This window comes from Panulirus ornatus, chromosome 4 (genome assembly GCF_036320965.1).
Source record: "Panulirus ornatus isolate Po-2019 chromosome 4, ASM3632096v1, whole genome shotgun sequence".
Classification (NCBI taxonomy): Eukaryota; Metazoa; Arthropoda; class Malacostraca; order Decapoda; family Palinuridae; genus Panulirus; species Panulirus ornatus.
Window position 1 is genome coordinate 66,431,168 of NC_092227.1, and position 15,890 is coordinate 66,447,057.

Consider the following 15,890-nt stretch of genomic DNA (forward strand, 5'->3'; position numbering starts at 1 on the left):
CCAGAGAGCGTTATTGGATTACGTGTTAATGGACAGGCGTGCGAAAGAGAGACTTTTGGATGTCAATGTGCTGAGAGGTGCAACTGGAGGGATGTCTGATCATTATCTTGTGGAGGCTAAGGTGAAGATTAGTATGGGTTTTCAGAAAAGAAGAGTGAATGTTGGGGTGAAGAAGGTGGTGAGAGTAAGTGAGCTTGGGAAGGAGACCTGTGTGAAGAAGTATCAGGAGAGACTGTGTACAGAATGGAAAAAGGTGAGAACAATGGAAGTAAGGGGAGTGGGGGAGGAATGGGATGTATTTAGGGAATCAGTGATGGATTGCGCAAAAGATGCTTGTGGCATGAGAAGAGTGGGAGGTGGGCTGTTTAGAAAGGGTAGTGAGTGGTGGGATGAAGAAGTAAGAGTATTAGTGAAAGAGAAGAGAGAGGCATTTGGACGATTTTTGCAGGGAAAAAATGCAATTGAGTGGGAGAAGTATAAAAGAAAGAGACAGGAGGTCAAGAGAAAGGTGCAAGAGGTGAAAAAAAGGGCAAATGAGAGTTGGGGTGAGAGACTATCAGTAAATTTTAGGGAGAATAAAAAGATGTTCTGGAAGGAGGTAAATAGGGTGCGTAAGACAAGGGAGCAAATGGGAACTTCAGTAAAGGGCGTAAATGGGGAGGTGATAACAAGTAGTGGTGATGTGAGAAGGAGATGGAATGAGTATTTTGAAGGTTTGTTGAATGTGTCTGATGACAGAGTGGCAGATATAGGGTGTTTGGGTCGAGGTGGTGTGCAAAGTGAGAGGGTTAGGGAAAATGATTTGGTAAACAGAGAAGAGGTAGTAAAAGCTTTGCGGAAGATGAAAGCCGGCAAGGCAGCAGGTTTGGATGGTATTGCAGTGGAATTTATTAAAAAAGGGGGTGACTGTATTGTTGACTGGTTGGTAAGGTTATTTAATGTATGTATGACTCATGGTGAGGTGCCTGAGGATTGGCGGAATGCTTGCATAGTGCCATTGTACAAAGGCAAAGGGGATAAGAGTGAGTGCTCAAATTACAGAGGTATAAGTTTGTTGAGTATTCCTGGTAAATTATATGGGAGGGTATTGATTGAGAGGGTGAAGGCATGTACAGAGCATCAGATTGGGGAAGAGCAGTGTGGTTTCAGAAGTGGTAGAGGATGTGTGGATCAGGTGTTTGCTTTGAAGAATGTATGTGAGAAATACTTAGAAAAGCAAATGGATTTGTATGTAGCATTTATGGATCTGGAGAAGGCATATGATAGAGTTGATAGAGATGCTCTGTGGAAGGTATTAAGAATATATGGTGTGGGAGGAAAGTTGTTAGAAGCAGTGAAAAGTTTTTATCGAGGATGTAAGGCATGTGTACGTGTAGGAAGAGAGGAAAGTGATTGGTTCTCAGTGAATGTAGGTTTGCGGCAGGGGTGTGTGATGTCTCCATGGTTGTTTAATTTGTTTATGGATGGGGTTGTTAGGGAGTTAAATGCAAGAGTTTTGGAAAGAGGGGCAAGTATGAAGTCTGTTGGGGATGAGAGAGCTTGGGAAGTGAGTCAGTTGTTGTTCGCTGATGATACAGCGCTGGTGGCTGATTCATGTGAGAAACTGCAGAAGCTGGTGACTGAGTTTGGTAAAGTGTGTGGAAGAAGAAAGTTAAGAGTAAATGTGAATAAGAGCAAGGTTATTAGGTACAGTAGGGTTGAGGGTCAAGTCAATTGGGAGGTGAGTTTGAATGGAGAAAAACTGGAGGAAGTGAAGTGTTTTAGATATCTGGGAGTGGATCTGGCAGCGGATGGAACCATGGAAGCGGAAGTGGATCATAGGGTGGGGGAGGGGGCGAAAATTCTGGGGGCCTTGAAGAATGTGTGGAAGTCGAGAACATTATCTCGGAAAGCAAAAATGGGTATCTTTAAAGGAATAGTGGTTCCAACAATGTTGTATGGTTGCGAGGTGTGGGCTATGGATAGAGTTGTGCGCAGGAGGATGGATGTGCTGGAAATGAGATGTTTGAGGACAATGTGTGGTGTGAGGTGGTTTGATCGAGTGAGTAACGTAAGGGTAAGAGAGATGTGTGGAAATAAAAAGAGCGTGGTTGAGAGAGCAGAAGAGGGTGTTTTGAAGTGGTTTGGGCACATGGAGAGGATGAGTGAGGAAAGATTGACCAAGAGGATATATGTGTCGGAGGTGGAGGGAGCAAGGAGAAGAGGGAGACCAAATTGGAGGTGGAAAGATGGAGTGAAAAAGATTTTGTGTGATCGGGGCCTGAACATGCAGGAGGGTGAAAGGAGGGCAAGGAATAGAGTGAATTGGAGCGATGTGGCATACCGGGGTTGACGTGCTGTCAGTGGATTGAATCAAGGCATGTGAAGCGTCTGGGGTAAACCATGGAAAGCTGTGTAGGTATGTATATTTGCGTGTGTGGACGTATGTATATACATGTGTATGGGGGGGGGGTTGGGCCATTTCTTTCGTCTGTTTCCTTGCGCTACCTCGCAAACGCGGGAGACAGCGACAAAGTATAAAAAAAAAAAATATATATATATATAAATATATATATATATAAATGTCTGGGGAGTGAAGTCAGGGGTTAGTGAGAGGACAAGAGCAAGGGAAGGAGTAGCAATACTCCTGAAACAGGAGTTGTGGGAGTATGTCATAGAATGTAAGAAAGTAAATTCTCGATTAATATGGGTAAAATTGAAAGTTGATGGAGAGAGGTGGGTGATTATTGGTGCATATGCACCTGGGCATGAGAAGAAAGATCATGAGAGGCAAGTGTTTTGGGAGCAGCTAAATGAGTGTGTTAGCGGTTTTGATGCACGAGACCGGGTTATAGTGATGGGTGATTTGAATGCAAAGGTGAGTAATGTGGCAGTTGAGGGAATAATTGGTATGCATGGGGTGTTCAGTGTTGTAAATGGAAATGGTGAAGAGCTTGTAGATTTATGTGCTGAAAAAGGACTGATGATTGGGAATACCTGGTTTAAAAAAGCGAGATATACATAAGTATACTTATGTAAGTAGGAGAGATGGCCAGAGAGCGTTATTGGATTACGTGTTAATGGACAGGCGTGCGAAAGAGAGACTTTTGGATGTCAATGTGCTGAGAGGTGCAACTGGAGGGATGTCTGATCATTATCTTGTGGAGGCTAAGGTGAAGATTAGTATGGGTTTTCAGAAAAGAAGAGTGAATGTTGGGGTGAAGAAGGTGGTGAGAGTAAGTGAGCTTGGGAAGGAGACCTGTGTGAAGAAGTATCAGGAGAGACTGTGTACAGAATGGAAAAAGGTGAGAACAATGGAAGTAAGGGGAGTGGGGGAGGAATGGGATGTATTTAGGGAATCAGTGATGGATTGCGCAAAAGATGCTTGTGGCATGAGAAGAGTGGGAGGTGGGCTGTTTAGAAAGGGTAGTGAGTGGTGGGATGAAGAAGTAAGAGTATTAGTGAAAGAGAAGAGAGAGGCATTTGGACGATTTTTGCAGGGAAAAAATGCAATTGAGTGGGAGAAGTATAAAAGAAAGAGACAGGAGGTCAAGAGAAAGGTGCAAGAGGTGAAAAAAAGGGCAAATGAGAGTTGGGGTGAGAGACTATCAGTAAATTTTAGGGAGAATAAAAAGATGTTCTGGAAGGAGGTAAATAGGGTGCGTAAGACAAGGGAGCAAATGGGAACTTCAGTAAAGGGCGTAAATGGGGAGGTGATAACAAGTAGTGGTGATGTGAGAAGGAGATGGAATGAGTATTTTGAAGGTTTGTTGAATGTGTCTGATGACAGAGTGGCAGATATAGGGTGTTTGGGTCGAGGTGGTGTGCAAAGTGAGAGGGTTAGGGAAAATGATTTGGTAAACAGAGAAGAGGTAGTAAAAGCTTTGCGGAAGATGAAAGCCGGCAAGGCAGCAGGTTTGGATGGTATTGCAGTGGAATTTATTAAAAAAGGGGGTGACTGTATTGTTGACTGGTTGGTAAGGTTATTTAATGTATGTATGACTCATGGTGAGGTGCCTGAGGATTGGCGGAATGCTTGCATAGTGCCATTGTACAAAGGCAAAGGGGATAAGAGTGAGTGCTCAAATTACAGAGGTATAAGTTTGTTGAGTATTCCTGGTAAATTATATGGGAGGGTATTGATTGAGAGGGTGAAGGCATGTACAGAGCATCAGATTGGGGAAGAGCAGTGTGGTTTCAGAAGTGGTAGAGGATGTGTGGATCAGGTGTTTGCTTTGAAGAATGTATGTGAGAAATACTTAGAAAAGCAAATGGATTTGTATGTAGCATTTATGGATCTGGAGAAGGCATATGATAGAGTTGATAGAGATGCTCTGTGGAAGGTATTAAGAATATATGGTGTGGGAGGCAAGTTGTTAGAAGCAGTGAAAAGTTTTTATCGAGGATGTAAGGCATGTGTACGTGTAGGAAGAGAGGAAAGTGATTGGTTCTCAGTGAATGTAGGTTTGCGGCAGGGGTGTGTGATGTCTCCATGGTTGTTTAATTTGTTTATGGATGGGGTTGTTAGGGAGGTAAATGGAAGAGTTTTGGAAAGAGGGGCAAGTATGAAGTCTGTTGGGGATGAGAGAGCTTGGGAAGTGAGTCAGTTGTTGTTCGCTGATGATACAGCGCTGGTGGCGGATTCATGTGAGAAACTGCAGAAGCTGGTGACGGAGTTTGGTAAAGTGTGTGGAAGAAGAAAGTTAAGAGTAAATGTCAATAAGAGCAAGGTTATTAGGTACAGTAGGGTTGAGGGTCAAGTCAATTGGGAGGTGAGTTTGAATGGTGAGAGGCTGGAGGAAGTGAAATGTTTTAGATATCTGGGAGTGGATCTGTCAGCGGATGGAACCATGGAAGCGGAAGTGGATCATAGGGTGGGGGAGGGGGCGAAAATTTTGGGAGCCTTGAAAAATGTGTGGAAGTCGAGAACATTATCCCGGAAAGCAAAAATGGGTATGTTTGAAGGAATAGTGGTTCCAACAATGTTGTATGGTTGCGAGGCGTGGGCTATGGATAGAGTTGTGCGCAGGAGGATGGATGTGCTGGAAATGAGATGTTTGAGGACAATGTGTGGTGTGAGGTGGTTTGATCGAGTAAGTAACGTAAGGGTAAGAGGGATGTGTGGAAATAAAAAGAGCGTGGTTGAGAGAGCAGAAGAGGGTGTTTTGAAGTGGTTTGGGCACATGGAGAGAATGAGTGAGGAAAGATTGACCAAGAGGATATATGTGTCGGAGGTGGAGGGAACGAGGAGAAGAGGGAGACCAAATTGGAGGTGGAAAGATGGAGTGAAAAGGATTTTGTGTGATCGGGGCCTGAACATGCAGGAGGGTGAAAGGAGGGCAAGGAATAGAGTGAATTGGAGCGATGTGGTATACAGGGGTTGACGTGCTGTTAGTGGATTGAATCAAGGCATGTGAAGCGTCTGGGGTAAACCATGGAAAGCTGTGTAGGTATGTATATTGCGTGTGTGGACGTATGTATGTACATGTGTATGGGGGGGGTTGGGCCATTTCTTTCGTCTGTTTCCTTGCGCTACCTCGCAAACGCGGGAGACAGCGACAAAGTATAAAAAAAAAAAAAAAAAAATATATATATATATATATATATATATATATATATATATCCCTGGGGATAGCAGAGAAAGAATGCTTCCCATGCATTCCTCACGTGTCGTAGAAGGCAAATAAAGGGGATGGGAGCGGGGGGCTAGAAACCCTCCCCTCCTTGTATTTTAACTTTCTAAAAGAGGAAACAGAAGAAGGAGTCACATGGGGAGTGCTCATCCTCCTCGAAAGCTCAGATTGGGGTGTCTAAATGCGTGGGGATGTGATCAAGATGAGAAAAAAGGAGAGATAGGTAGTATGTTTGAGGAAAGGAAGCTGAATGTTTTGGCTCTGAGTGAAACGAAGGTCAAGGGTAAAGGGGAAGAGTGGTTTGGGAATGTCTTGGGAGTAAAGTCAGGGGTTAGTGAGAGGACAAGAGCAAGGGAAGGAGTAGCACTACTCCTGAAACAGGAGTGGTGGGAGTATGTGATAGTGTAAGAAAGTAAACTCTAGATTGATATGGGTAAAACTGAAAGTGTATGGAGAGAGATGGGTGATTATTGGTGCATATGCACCTGGGCATGAAAAGAAAGATCATGAGAGGCAAGTGTTTTGGGAACTGTTGAATGAGTGTGTTAGTGGTTGTGATGCACGAGACAGGGTTATAGTGTGGGCGATTTGAATGCAAAGGTGAGTAATGTGGCAGTTGAGGGAATAATTGGTATACATGGGGTGTTCAGTGTTGTAAATGGAAATGGTGAAGAGCTTGTAGATTTATATGCTGAAAAAGGACTAGTGATTGGGAATACCTGGTTTAAAAAGAGAGATGTACATAAGTATATGTATGTAAGTAGGAGAGATGGCCAGAGAGCGTTATTGGATTACGTGTTAATTGATAGGCGTGCAAAAGAGAGACTTTTTGATGTTAATGTGCTGAGAGGTGCAACTGGATGGATGTCTGATCATTATCTTGTGGAGGCGAAGGTGAAGATTTGTAGAGGTTTTTAGAAAAGAAGAGAGAATGTTGGGGTGAAGAGAATGGTGAGAGTAAGTGAGTTTGGGAAGGAGACTTGTGTGAGGAAGCACTAGGAGAGACTGAGTACAGAATGGAAAAAGGTGAGAACAAAGGAGGTAAGGGGAGTGGGGGAGGATTGGCATGCATTTAGGGAAGCAGTGATGGCTTGCGCAAAAGATGCTTGTGGCATGAGAAGCGTGAGAGGTGGGCAGATTAGAAAGGGTAGTGAGTGGTGGGATGAAGAAGTAAAATTATTAGTGAAAGAGAAGAGAAAGGCATTTGGATGATTTTTGCTGGGAAATAATGCAAATGAGTGGGAGATGTATAAAAGAAAGAGGCAGGAGGTCAAGAGAAAGGCGCAAGAGGTGAAAAAGAGGGCAAATGAGAGTTGGGGTGAGAGAGTATCATAAAATTTTAGGGAGAATAAAAGGAGGTTTTGGAAGGCGGTAAATAAAGTGCATAAGACAAGGGAACAAATGGGAACTTCATTGAAGGAGGCTAATGGGGAGGTGATAACAAGTAGTGGTGATGTGAGAAGGAGGTGCAGTGAGTATTTTGAAGGTTTGTTGAATGTGTTTGATGATAGAGTGGCAGATATAGGGTGTTTTTGTCGAGGTGGTGTGCAAAGTGAGAGGGTTAGGGAAAATGATTTCATAAACAGAGAAGAGGTAGTAAAAGCTTTGTGGAAGATGAAAGCCAGCAAGGCTGCGGGTTTGGAGGGTATTGCAGTGGAATTTATAAAAAAAAGGGGGTGACTGTATTGTTGACTGGTTGTAAGGTTATTTAATGTATATATGATTCATGGTGAGGTGCCTGAAGATTGGCGAAATGCTTGCATAGTGCCATTGTACAAAGGCAAAGGGGACAAAGGCGAGTGCTCAAATTACAGAGGTATAAGTTTGTTGAGTATTCCTGGGAAATTATATGTGAGGGTATTGATTGAGAGGGTGAAGGCATGTACAGAGCATTAGATTGGGGAAGAGCAGTATGGTTTGAGAAGTGGTAGAGGATGTGTGGATCAGGTGTTTGCTTTGAGGAATGTATGTGAGAAATACTTAGAAAAGCAAACGGATTTGTATGTAGCATTTATGGATCTGGAGAAGGCATATGATAGAGTTAATAGAGATGCTCTGTAGAAGGTATTAAGAATATATGGTGTGGGAGGCAAGTTGTTAGAAGCAGTGAAAAGATTTTAGCGAGGATGTAAGGCATTTGTACATGTAGGAAGAGAGGAAAGTGATTGGTTCTCAGTGAATGTAGGTTTGCGGCAGGGATGTGTGATGTCTCCATGGTTGTTTAATTTGTTTATGGATGGGGTTGTTAGGGAGGTGAATGCTAGAGTTTTGGAAAGAGGGGCAAGTATGCGGTCTGTTGGGGATGAGAGAGCTTGGGAAGTGAGTCAGTTGTTGTTCGCTGATGACACAGCGCTGGTGGCTGATTCATGTGTGAAACTGCAGAAGCTGGTGACTGAGTTTGGTAAAGTGTGTGGAAGAAGAAAGTTAAGAGTAAATGTGAATAAGAGCAAGGTTATTAGGTACAGTAGGGTTGAGGGTCAAGTCAATTGGGAGGTGACTTTGAATGGAGAAAAACTGGAGGAAGTGAAGTGTTTTAGATATCTGGGAGTGGATCTGGCAGCGGATGGAACCATGGAAGCGGAAGTGGATCATAGGGTGGGGGAGGGGGCGAAAATTTTGGGGGCCTTGAAGAATGTGTGGAAGTCGAGAACATTATCTCGGAAAGCAAAAATGGGTATGTTTGAAGGAATAGTGGTTCCAACAATGTTGTATGGTTGCGAGGCGTGGGCTATGGATAGAGTTGTGCGCAGGAGGATGGATGTGCTGGAAATGAGATGTTTGAGGACAATGTGTGGTGTGAGGTGGTTTGATCGAGTGAGTAACGTAAGGGTAAGAGAGATGTGTGGAAATAAAAAGAGCGTGGTTGAGAGAGCAGAAGAGGGTGTTTTGAAGTGGTTTGGGCACATGGAGAGGATGAGTGAGGAAAGATTGACCAAGAGGATATATGTGTCGGAGGTGGAGGGAACAAGGAGAAGAGGGAGACCAAATTGGAGGTGGAAAGATGGAGTGAAAAAGATTTTGTGTGATCGGGGCCTGAACATGCAGGAGGGTGAAAGGAGGGCAAGGAACAGAGTGAATTGGAGCGATGTGGTATACCGGGGCTGACGTGCTGTCAGTGGATTGAATCGGGGCATGTGAAGCGTCTGGGGTAAACCATGGAAAGCTGTGTAGGTATGTATATTTGCGTGTGTGGACGTATGTATATACATGTGTATGGGGGGGGGGGGGTTGGGCCATTTCTTTCGTCTGTTTCCTTGCGCTACCTCGCAAACGCGGGAGACAGCGACAAAGTATAAAAAAAAAAAAAAAAAAAAAAATGACTCATGGTGAGGTGCCTGAGGATTGGCGGAATGCGTGCATAGTGCCATTGTACAAAGGCAAAGGGGATAAGAGTGAGTGCTCAAATTACAGAGGTATAAGTTTGTTGAGTATTCCTGGGAAATTATATGAGAGGGTATTGATTGAGAGGGTGAAGGCATGTACAGAGCATCAGATTGGGGAAGAGCAGTGTGGTTTGAGAAGTGGTAGAGTATGTGTGGATCAGTTGTTTGCTTTGACGAATGTATGTGAGAAATACTTAGAAAAGCAAATGGATTTGTATGTAGCATTTATGGATCTGGAGAAGGCATATGATAGAGTTGATAGAGATGCTCTGTGGAAGGTATTAAGAATATATGGTGTGGGAGGCAAGTTGTTAGAAGCAGTGAAAAGTTTTTATCGAGGATGTAAGGCATGTGTATGTGTAGGAAGAGAGGAAAGTGATTGGTTTTCAGTGAATGTAGGTTTGCGGCAAGGGTGTGTGATGTCTCCATGGTTGTTTAATTTGTTTATGGATGGGGTTGTTAGGGAGGTGAATGCAAGAGTTTTGGAAAGAGGGGCAAGTATGAAGTCTGTTGGGGATGAGAGAACTTGGGAAGTGAGTCAGTTGTTGTTCGCTGATGATACAGCGCTGGTGGCTGATTCATATGAGAAACTGCAGAAGCTGGTGACTGAGTTTGGTAAAGTGTGTGAAAGAAGAAAGTTAAGAGTAAATGTGAATAAGAGCAAGGTTATTAGGTACAGTAGGGTTGAGGGTCAAGTCAATAGGGAGGTAAATTTTAATGGAGAAAAACTGGAGGAAGTAAAGTGTTTTAGATATCTGGGAGTGGATCTGGCAGCGGATGGAATCATGGAAGCAGAAGTGGATCATAGGGTGGGGGAGGAGGCGAAAATTCTGGGAGCCTTGAAGAATGTGTGGAAGTCGAGAACATTATCTCGGAAAGCAAAAATGGGTACGTTTGAAGGAATAGTGGTTCCAACAATGTTGTATGGTTGCAAGGCGTGGGCTATGGATATAGTTGCGCGGAGGAGGATGGATGTGCTGGAAATGAGATGTTTGAGGACCATATGTGGTGTGAGGTGGTTTGATCGAGTAAGTAACTAAGGGTAAGAGAGATGTGTGGAAATAAAAAGAGCGTGGTTGAGAGAGCAGAAGAGGGTGTTTTGAAATGGTTTGGGCACATGGAGAGAATGAGTGAGGAAAGATTGACCAAGAGGATATATGTGTCGGAGGTGGAGGGAACGAGGAGAAGTGGGAGACCAAATTGGAGGTGGAAAGATGGAGTGAAAAAGATTTTGTGTGATCGGGGCCTGAACATGCAGGAGGGTGAAAGGAGGGCAAGGAATAGAGTGAATTGGATCGATGTGGTATACCGGGGTTGACGTTCTGTCAGTGGATTGAATCAGGGCATTTGAAGCTTCTGGGGTAAACCATGGAAAGCTGTGTAGGTATGTATATTTGCGTGTTTGGATGTATGTATATACATGTGTTTGGGGGTGGGTTGGGCCATTTCTTTCGTCTGTTTCCTTGCGCTACCTCGCAAACGCTGGAGACAGCGACAAAGCAAGAATATATATATATATATATTCCCTGGGGATAGGGGAGAAAGAATACTTACCACATATTCCCTGCGTGTCATAGAAGGCGACTAAAAGGGAAGGGAGCGGGGGGCTGGAAATCCTCCCCTCTCATTTTTTTTTTTTAATTTTCCAAAAAAAGGAACAGAGAAGATTGCCAGGTGAGGATATTCCCTCAAAGGCCCAGTCCTCTGTTCTTAACGCTACCTCGCTATCGCGGGAAATGGCGAATAGTATGAGAAAATATATATATATATATATATATATATATATATATATATATATATATATATATATATTGATTAATTGAGAGTGTGAAGGTATGTACAGAGCATCAGATTGGGGAAGAGCAGTTTGGTTTCAGAAGTGGTAGAGTATGTGTGGATCAGGTGTTTGCTATGAAGAATGTATGTGAGAAATAGTTAGAAAAGCAAATGGATTTGTATGTAGCATTTATGGATCTGGAGAAGGCATATGATAGAGTTGATAGAGATGCTCTGTGGAAGGTATTAAGAGTATATGGTGTGGGAGGCAAGTTGTTAGAAGCTGTGAAAAGTTTTCATCGAGTATGTAAGGCATGTGTACGTGTAGGTAGAGAGGAAAGTGATTGTGTCTTAGTAAATGTAGGTTTGCGGCAGGGGTGTGTGATGTCTCCATGGTTGTTTAATTTGTTTATAGATGGGGTTGTTAGGGAGGTGAATGCAAGAGTTTTGGAAAGAGGAGCACGTATGAAGTCTGTTGGGGATGAGAGAGCTTGGGAAGTGAGTCAGTCTTTGTTCGCTGATGATACAGCTCTGGTGGCTGATTCATATGAGAAACTGCAGAAGCTGGTGACTGAGTTTGGTAAAGTGTGTGAAAGAAGAAAGTTAAGAGTAAATGTGAATAAGAGCAAGGTTATTAGGTACAGTAGGGTTGAGGGTCAAGTCAATAGGGAGGTAAGTTTGAATGGAGAAAAACTGGAGGAAGTAAAGTGTTTTAGATATCTGGGAGTGGATCTGGCAGCGGATAGAACCTTGGAAGCGGAAGTGAATCATAGGGTGGGGGAGGGGGCGAAAATTCTGGGAGCCTTGAAGAATGTGTGGAAGTCGAGAACATTATCTCGGAAAGCTAAAATGGGTATGTTTAAAGGAATAGTGGTTCCAACAATGTTGTATGGTTGCAAGGCGTGGGCTATGGATAGAGTTGTGCACAGGAGGGTGGAATGTGCTGGAAATGAGATGTTTGAGGACAGTGTGTGGTGTGAGGTGGTTTGATCGAGTAAGTAATGTAAAGGTAAGAGAGATGTGTGGAAATAAAAAGAGCGTGGTTGAGAGGGCAGAAGAGGGTGTTTTGAAATGGTTTGGGAACATGGAGAGAATGAGTGAGGAAAGATTGACCAAGAGGATATATGTGTCGGAGGTGGAGGGAACGAGGAGAAGTGGGAGACTAAATTGGAGGTGGAAAGATGGAGTGAAAAAGATTTTGTGTGATCGGGTCCTGAACATGCAGGAGGGTGAAAGGCGGGCAAGGAATAGAGTGAATTGGATCGATGTGGTATACCGGGGTTGACGTGCTGTCAGCGGATTGAATCAGGGCATGTGAAGCGTCTCGGGTAAACCATGGAAAGTTGTGTGGGTCCTGGATGTGGAAAGGGAGCTGTGGTTTCGGGCATTATTACGTGGCAGCTAGAGACTGAGTGTGAACGAATGTCGCCTTTGTTGTCTTTTCCTAGTGCTACCTCGCACACATGAGGGGGAGGGGGAAGGTATTCCATGTGTGGCGAGGTGGCGATGTGAGTGAATGGGGGCAGACAGTGTGAATTGTGTGCATGGGTATATATGTATGTGTCTGTGTATGTATATATATGTATACATTGAGATGTATAGGTATGTATATTTTCGTGTGTGGACGTGTGTGTGTATACATTGTGTATGGGGGTGGGTTGGCCCATTTCTTTCGTCTGTTTCCTTGCGCTACCTCGCAAACGCGGGAGACAGCGACAAAGCAAAAGCAAATATATATATATATATAAATATATATATATATATATATATATATATATATATATATATATATATATATATATATATATATATATATATATTATTTATTTATTTATTGCGTGTTGTAGAAGGCGACTAAAAGGGGAGGGAACAGGGGGCTGGAAATTTTCCCGTCTTTTTTTTTTTTTTCCAAAAAGAAGAAACAGAGAAGGGGGCCAGGTGAGGATATTCCCTCAAAGGCCCAGTCCTCTGTTCTTAACATTAATTCACTAATGTGGGAAATGGTGAATAGTATGAAAAAATAAGAATTACTTGTTATACTTTGTCGCTGTCTCTTGTGTTGGAGGTAACACAAGGAAACAGATGAGAGAATGGCCCAACTCACCCACATACACGTGTATATACATACACGTCCACACACGCACATATACCTACCTATACATCTCAACATATACATATATATACACACACAGACATATACATATATACACATGTACATAATTCATACTTTTTGCCCTTATTCATTCCTGTCGCCTCCCCACCACACATGAAATGACAACCCCCTCCCCCTGCATGTGCATGAGGTAGTGCTAGGAAAAGACAACAAAGGCCACATTCGTTCACACTCAGTCTCTAGCTGTCATGTATAATGCACCGCAACCACAGCTCCCTTTCCACATCCATGCCCCACAAAACTTTCCATGGTTTACCCCAGATGCTTCACATGCCCAGGTTCAATCCATTGGCAGCACGTCGGCCCCGGTATACCACATCATTCCAGTTCACTCTATTCCTTGTAAGCCTTCCACCCTCCTGTATGTTCAGGCCCCTATCACTCAAAATCTTTTTCACTCCATCCTTCCACGTCCAATTTGGTCTCCCACTTCTCCTTCCCTCCACCTCTGACACATATATCCTCATTGTCAATCTTTTCTCACTCATCCTCTCCCTGTGAACAAACCTTTTCAATACACCCTCTTCTGCTCTCTCAACCACACTCTTTTTATTTCTGCACATCTCACTTACCTTTTCATTAGTTACTCGATCAAACCACCTCACACCACATATGATCCTCAAACATCTCATTTCCAACAAATCCACCCTCCTCTGCACAACCGTATATATAGCCCATGGCTCACAAGCATATAACATTGTTGGAACCACTATTCCTTCAAACGAAGCCATTTTTGCTCTCCAAGATAACGTTCTTGCCTTCCACACATCCTTCAACGCTCCCAGAACATTCGCCCCCTCCCCCACCCTCTGATGCACTTCTGCTTCCATGGTTCCATCCGCTACCAAATCCACTCCCAGATATCTAAAACACTTCACTTCCTCCAGTTTTTTCCATTCAAACATACCTCCCAATTGACTTGTCCCTCAACCCTACTGTACCTAATGCCTTTGCTCTTATTCACATTTACTCTTAGCTTTCTTCTTTCACACACTTTACCAAACTCAGTCACCAACGTCTGCAGTTTCTCACCTGACTCAGCCACCAATGCTGTATCATCAGCGAACAACAAATGACTCACTTCCCAAGCCCTCTCATTAACAAGAGACTGCATACTTGCCCCTCTCTCCAAAACTCTTGCATTCGCCTCCCTAACAACCTCATCCATAAACAAATTAGACAACCATGGAGACATCACACACTCGTGCCGCAAACCGACATTCACTGGGAACCAATCACTTTCCTCTCTTCCTACTCGTACACATGCCTTACATCCTTGATAAAAACTTTTCACTGCTTCTAGCAACTTGCGTCCCACACCATATACTCTTAATACTTTCCACAGAGCATCTCTATCAACTCTATCATATGCGTTCTCCAGATCTATAAATGCTACATATAAATCCATTTGTTTTTTTATGTATTTCTTACATATGTTTTTCAAAGCAAACACCTGATCCACACATCCTGTGCCACTTCTGAAACTTATAGATATGTTGATATGTGTATGTAATTTTATGTGCATGTATGTATATATGTGTGTATATGAGTGGACGGGTCTTTCTTCGTCTGTTTCCTGGTGCTACCTCACCAACATGGGAAACAACAATCAAATAAAGTAAATGAATATTATTTAATTTACTAGGTAAATTACTTTTATGTAACATAGGATGGGCTGTCTACCCAGCATCCTACACTTTTAACAACTGTAGTGAGATTAGATTATAGAGTTGTAGTAACCCTGGTATGTATGGAGAGGAGTCCTGTTGTAATGGCCATTTTAATAGTCAAGTAATATTGCTTATGTATATAAAGTAAGATATCCCTTCAAGACTCTATAATCATAAATGATTTAAAGTACACTTATTTTAATGTTTATATTTTATGAGTAGCTCGATATCTAGAAAGAAAACTATTTAAAGAGTAGAGAATTCATAGGGCCACTATAACGGGATGCAAGTTTTCCCTCATAATGGGTGTATCGTAATAACCCTATAGTTAGTGTGTGTGCCTGTGTGACTAACCGAGGTTGTGCCGCAGATCTCTCAGGAGGAGCGTAGAGGGGTGCCTAAGGAGGAGCTTCTCGTAAGTTATACAGAACTGTAAATCCTTGTTAAAAATCAGAGATACATACTGGCTTAATTGGTGCCTTGTTATTGCTGCTGGTGGTGGTGAGGGTTTCTTGTTGGTCATGTAGATTGTTGATATTGATACATTGTTTGTTCACCTGTGTGACTAATATGTCTTAGACTACTTCTTCTAATATGTAGACATACAGAAACTTTTGAAGTGCATCATGACATCTGTGGTTACGGACACCACTCTAGGAATCATTACTACTAATCCATTTTATTGAAATAAAAATTGTTTATAGTTGAATTACTATGAATCAATTTGTATCTTTAGAATAAGTGGGGTAGTATTTACTGGTCTCTCTTGTTTATTCCAGGAGGTGCATTTCTAGAAACGGTTAGAATGAGATAATTCAGTGTAAGCAAATTTATATGTGCTTAAATAAGGGAGGTTCCATTCCAAGCAATTGTCCAAATACTACTTTTGAGGACAACTTAGTGCTATTTAAGTTTTCATGGATAAACTAACACTGTAGTTTTTTATGACAAACTTTCCGCATGAGAAATATATATATATACCCACTGATATCTTCTGTTATTCTGCATATGATGAGATGCAGAAATCTGGGTGTTTAGGTTGTAGAGATATATGAAGTGATTGCCATTGTGATTGATTTGCAGGTGAAAGCCCCACATATGATGAGTGGCAAAACAGCTGAAGTAGATGGGATTGCAATTGAATTTCTCAGTTAAAGGGGTTGGCACTGTTGCTGATTGGTTAGTTTAGTTTTTCGATGTATTTATTGCCCAAGTTGAGTGAGGTGCATGAGGACTGGTGGAATGTCTCCTGGTAAGTTGTATGGCAGAGTGGTGA

The 15,890-nt window shown here is 42.7% G+C and overlaps 1 protein-coding gene across 27 annotated transcripts in view; it reads left to right on the top strand.

Moving 5' to 3' along the window:
* Positions 1–15,890, top strand: part of Klc (kinesin light chain) — a 546,457-nt gene that overhangs the window by 323,258 nt on the left and 207,309 nt on the right. For 24 of the 27 annotated variants that reach the window (XR_011716955.1, XR_011716963.1, XM_071695826.1 and 21 more), the window contains one exon: positions 14,985–15,029. The exons of the other annotated variants lie outside the window; for them this stretch is intronic. Coding sequence is in view for 22 of the 24 variants with exons in the window: in XM_071695826.1 (XP_071551927.1) it covers positions 14,985–15,029 (45 nt within the window). In the remaining 2 variants the exon portion in view is untranslated. The remainder of the gene's footprint in view (positions 1–14,984; positions 15,030–15,890) is intronic. 27 annotated transcript variants of the gene reach the window in all.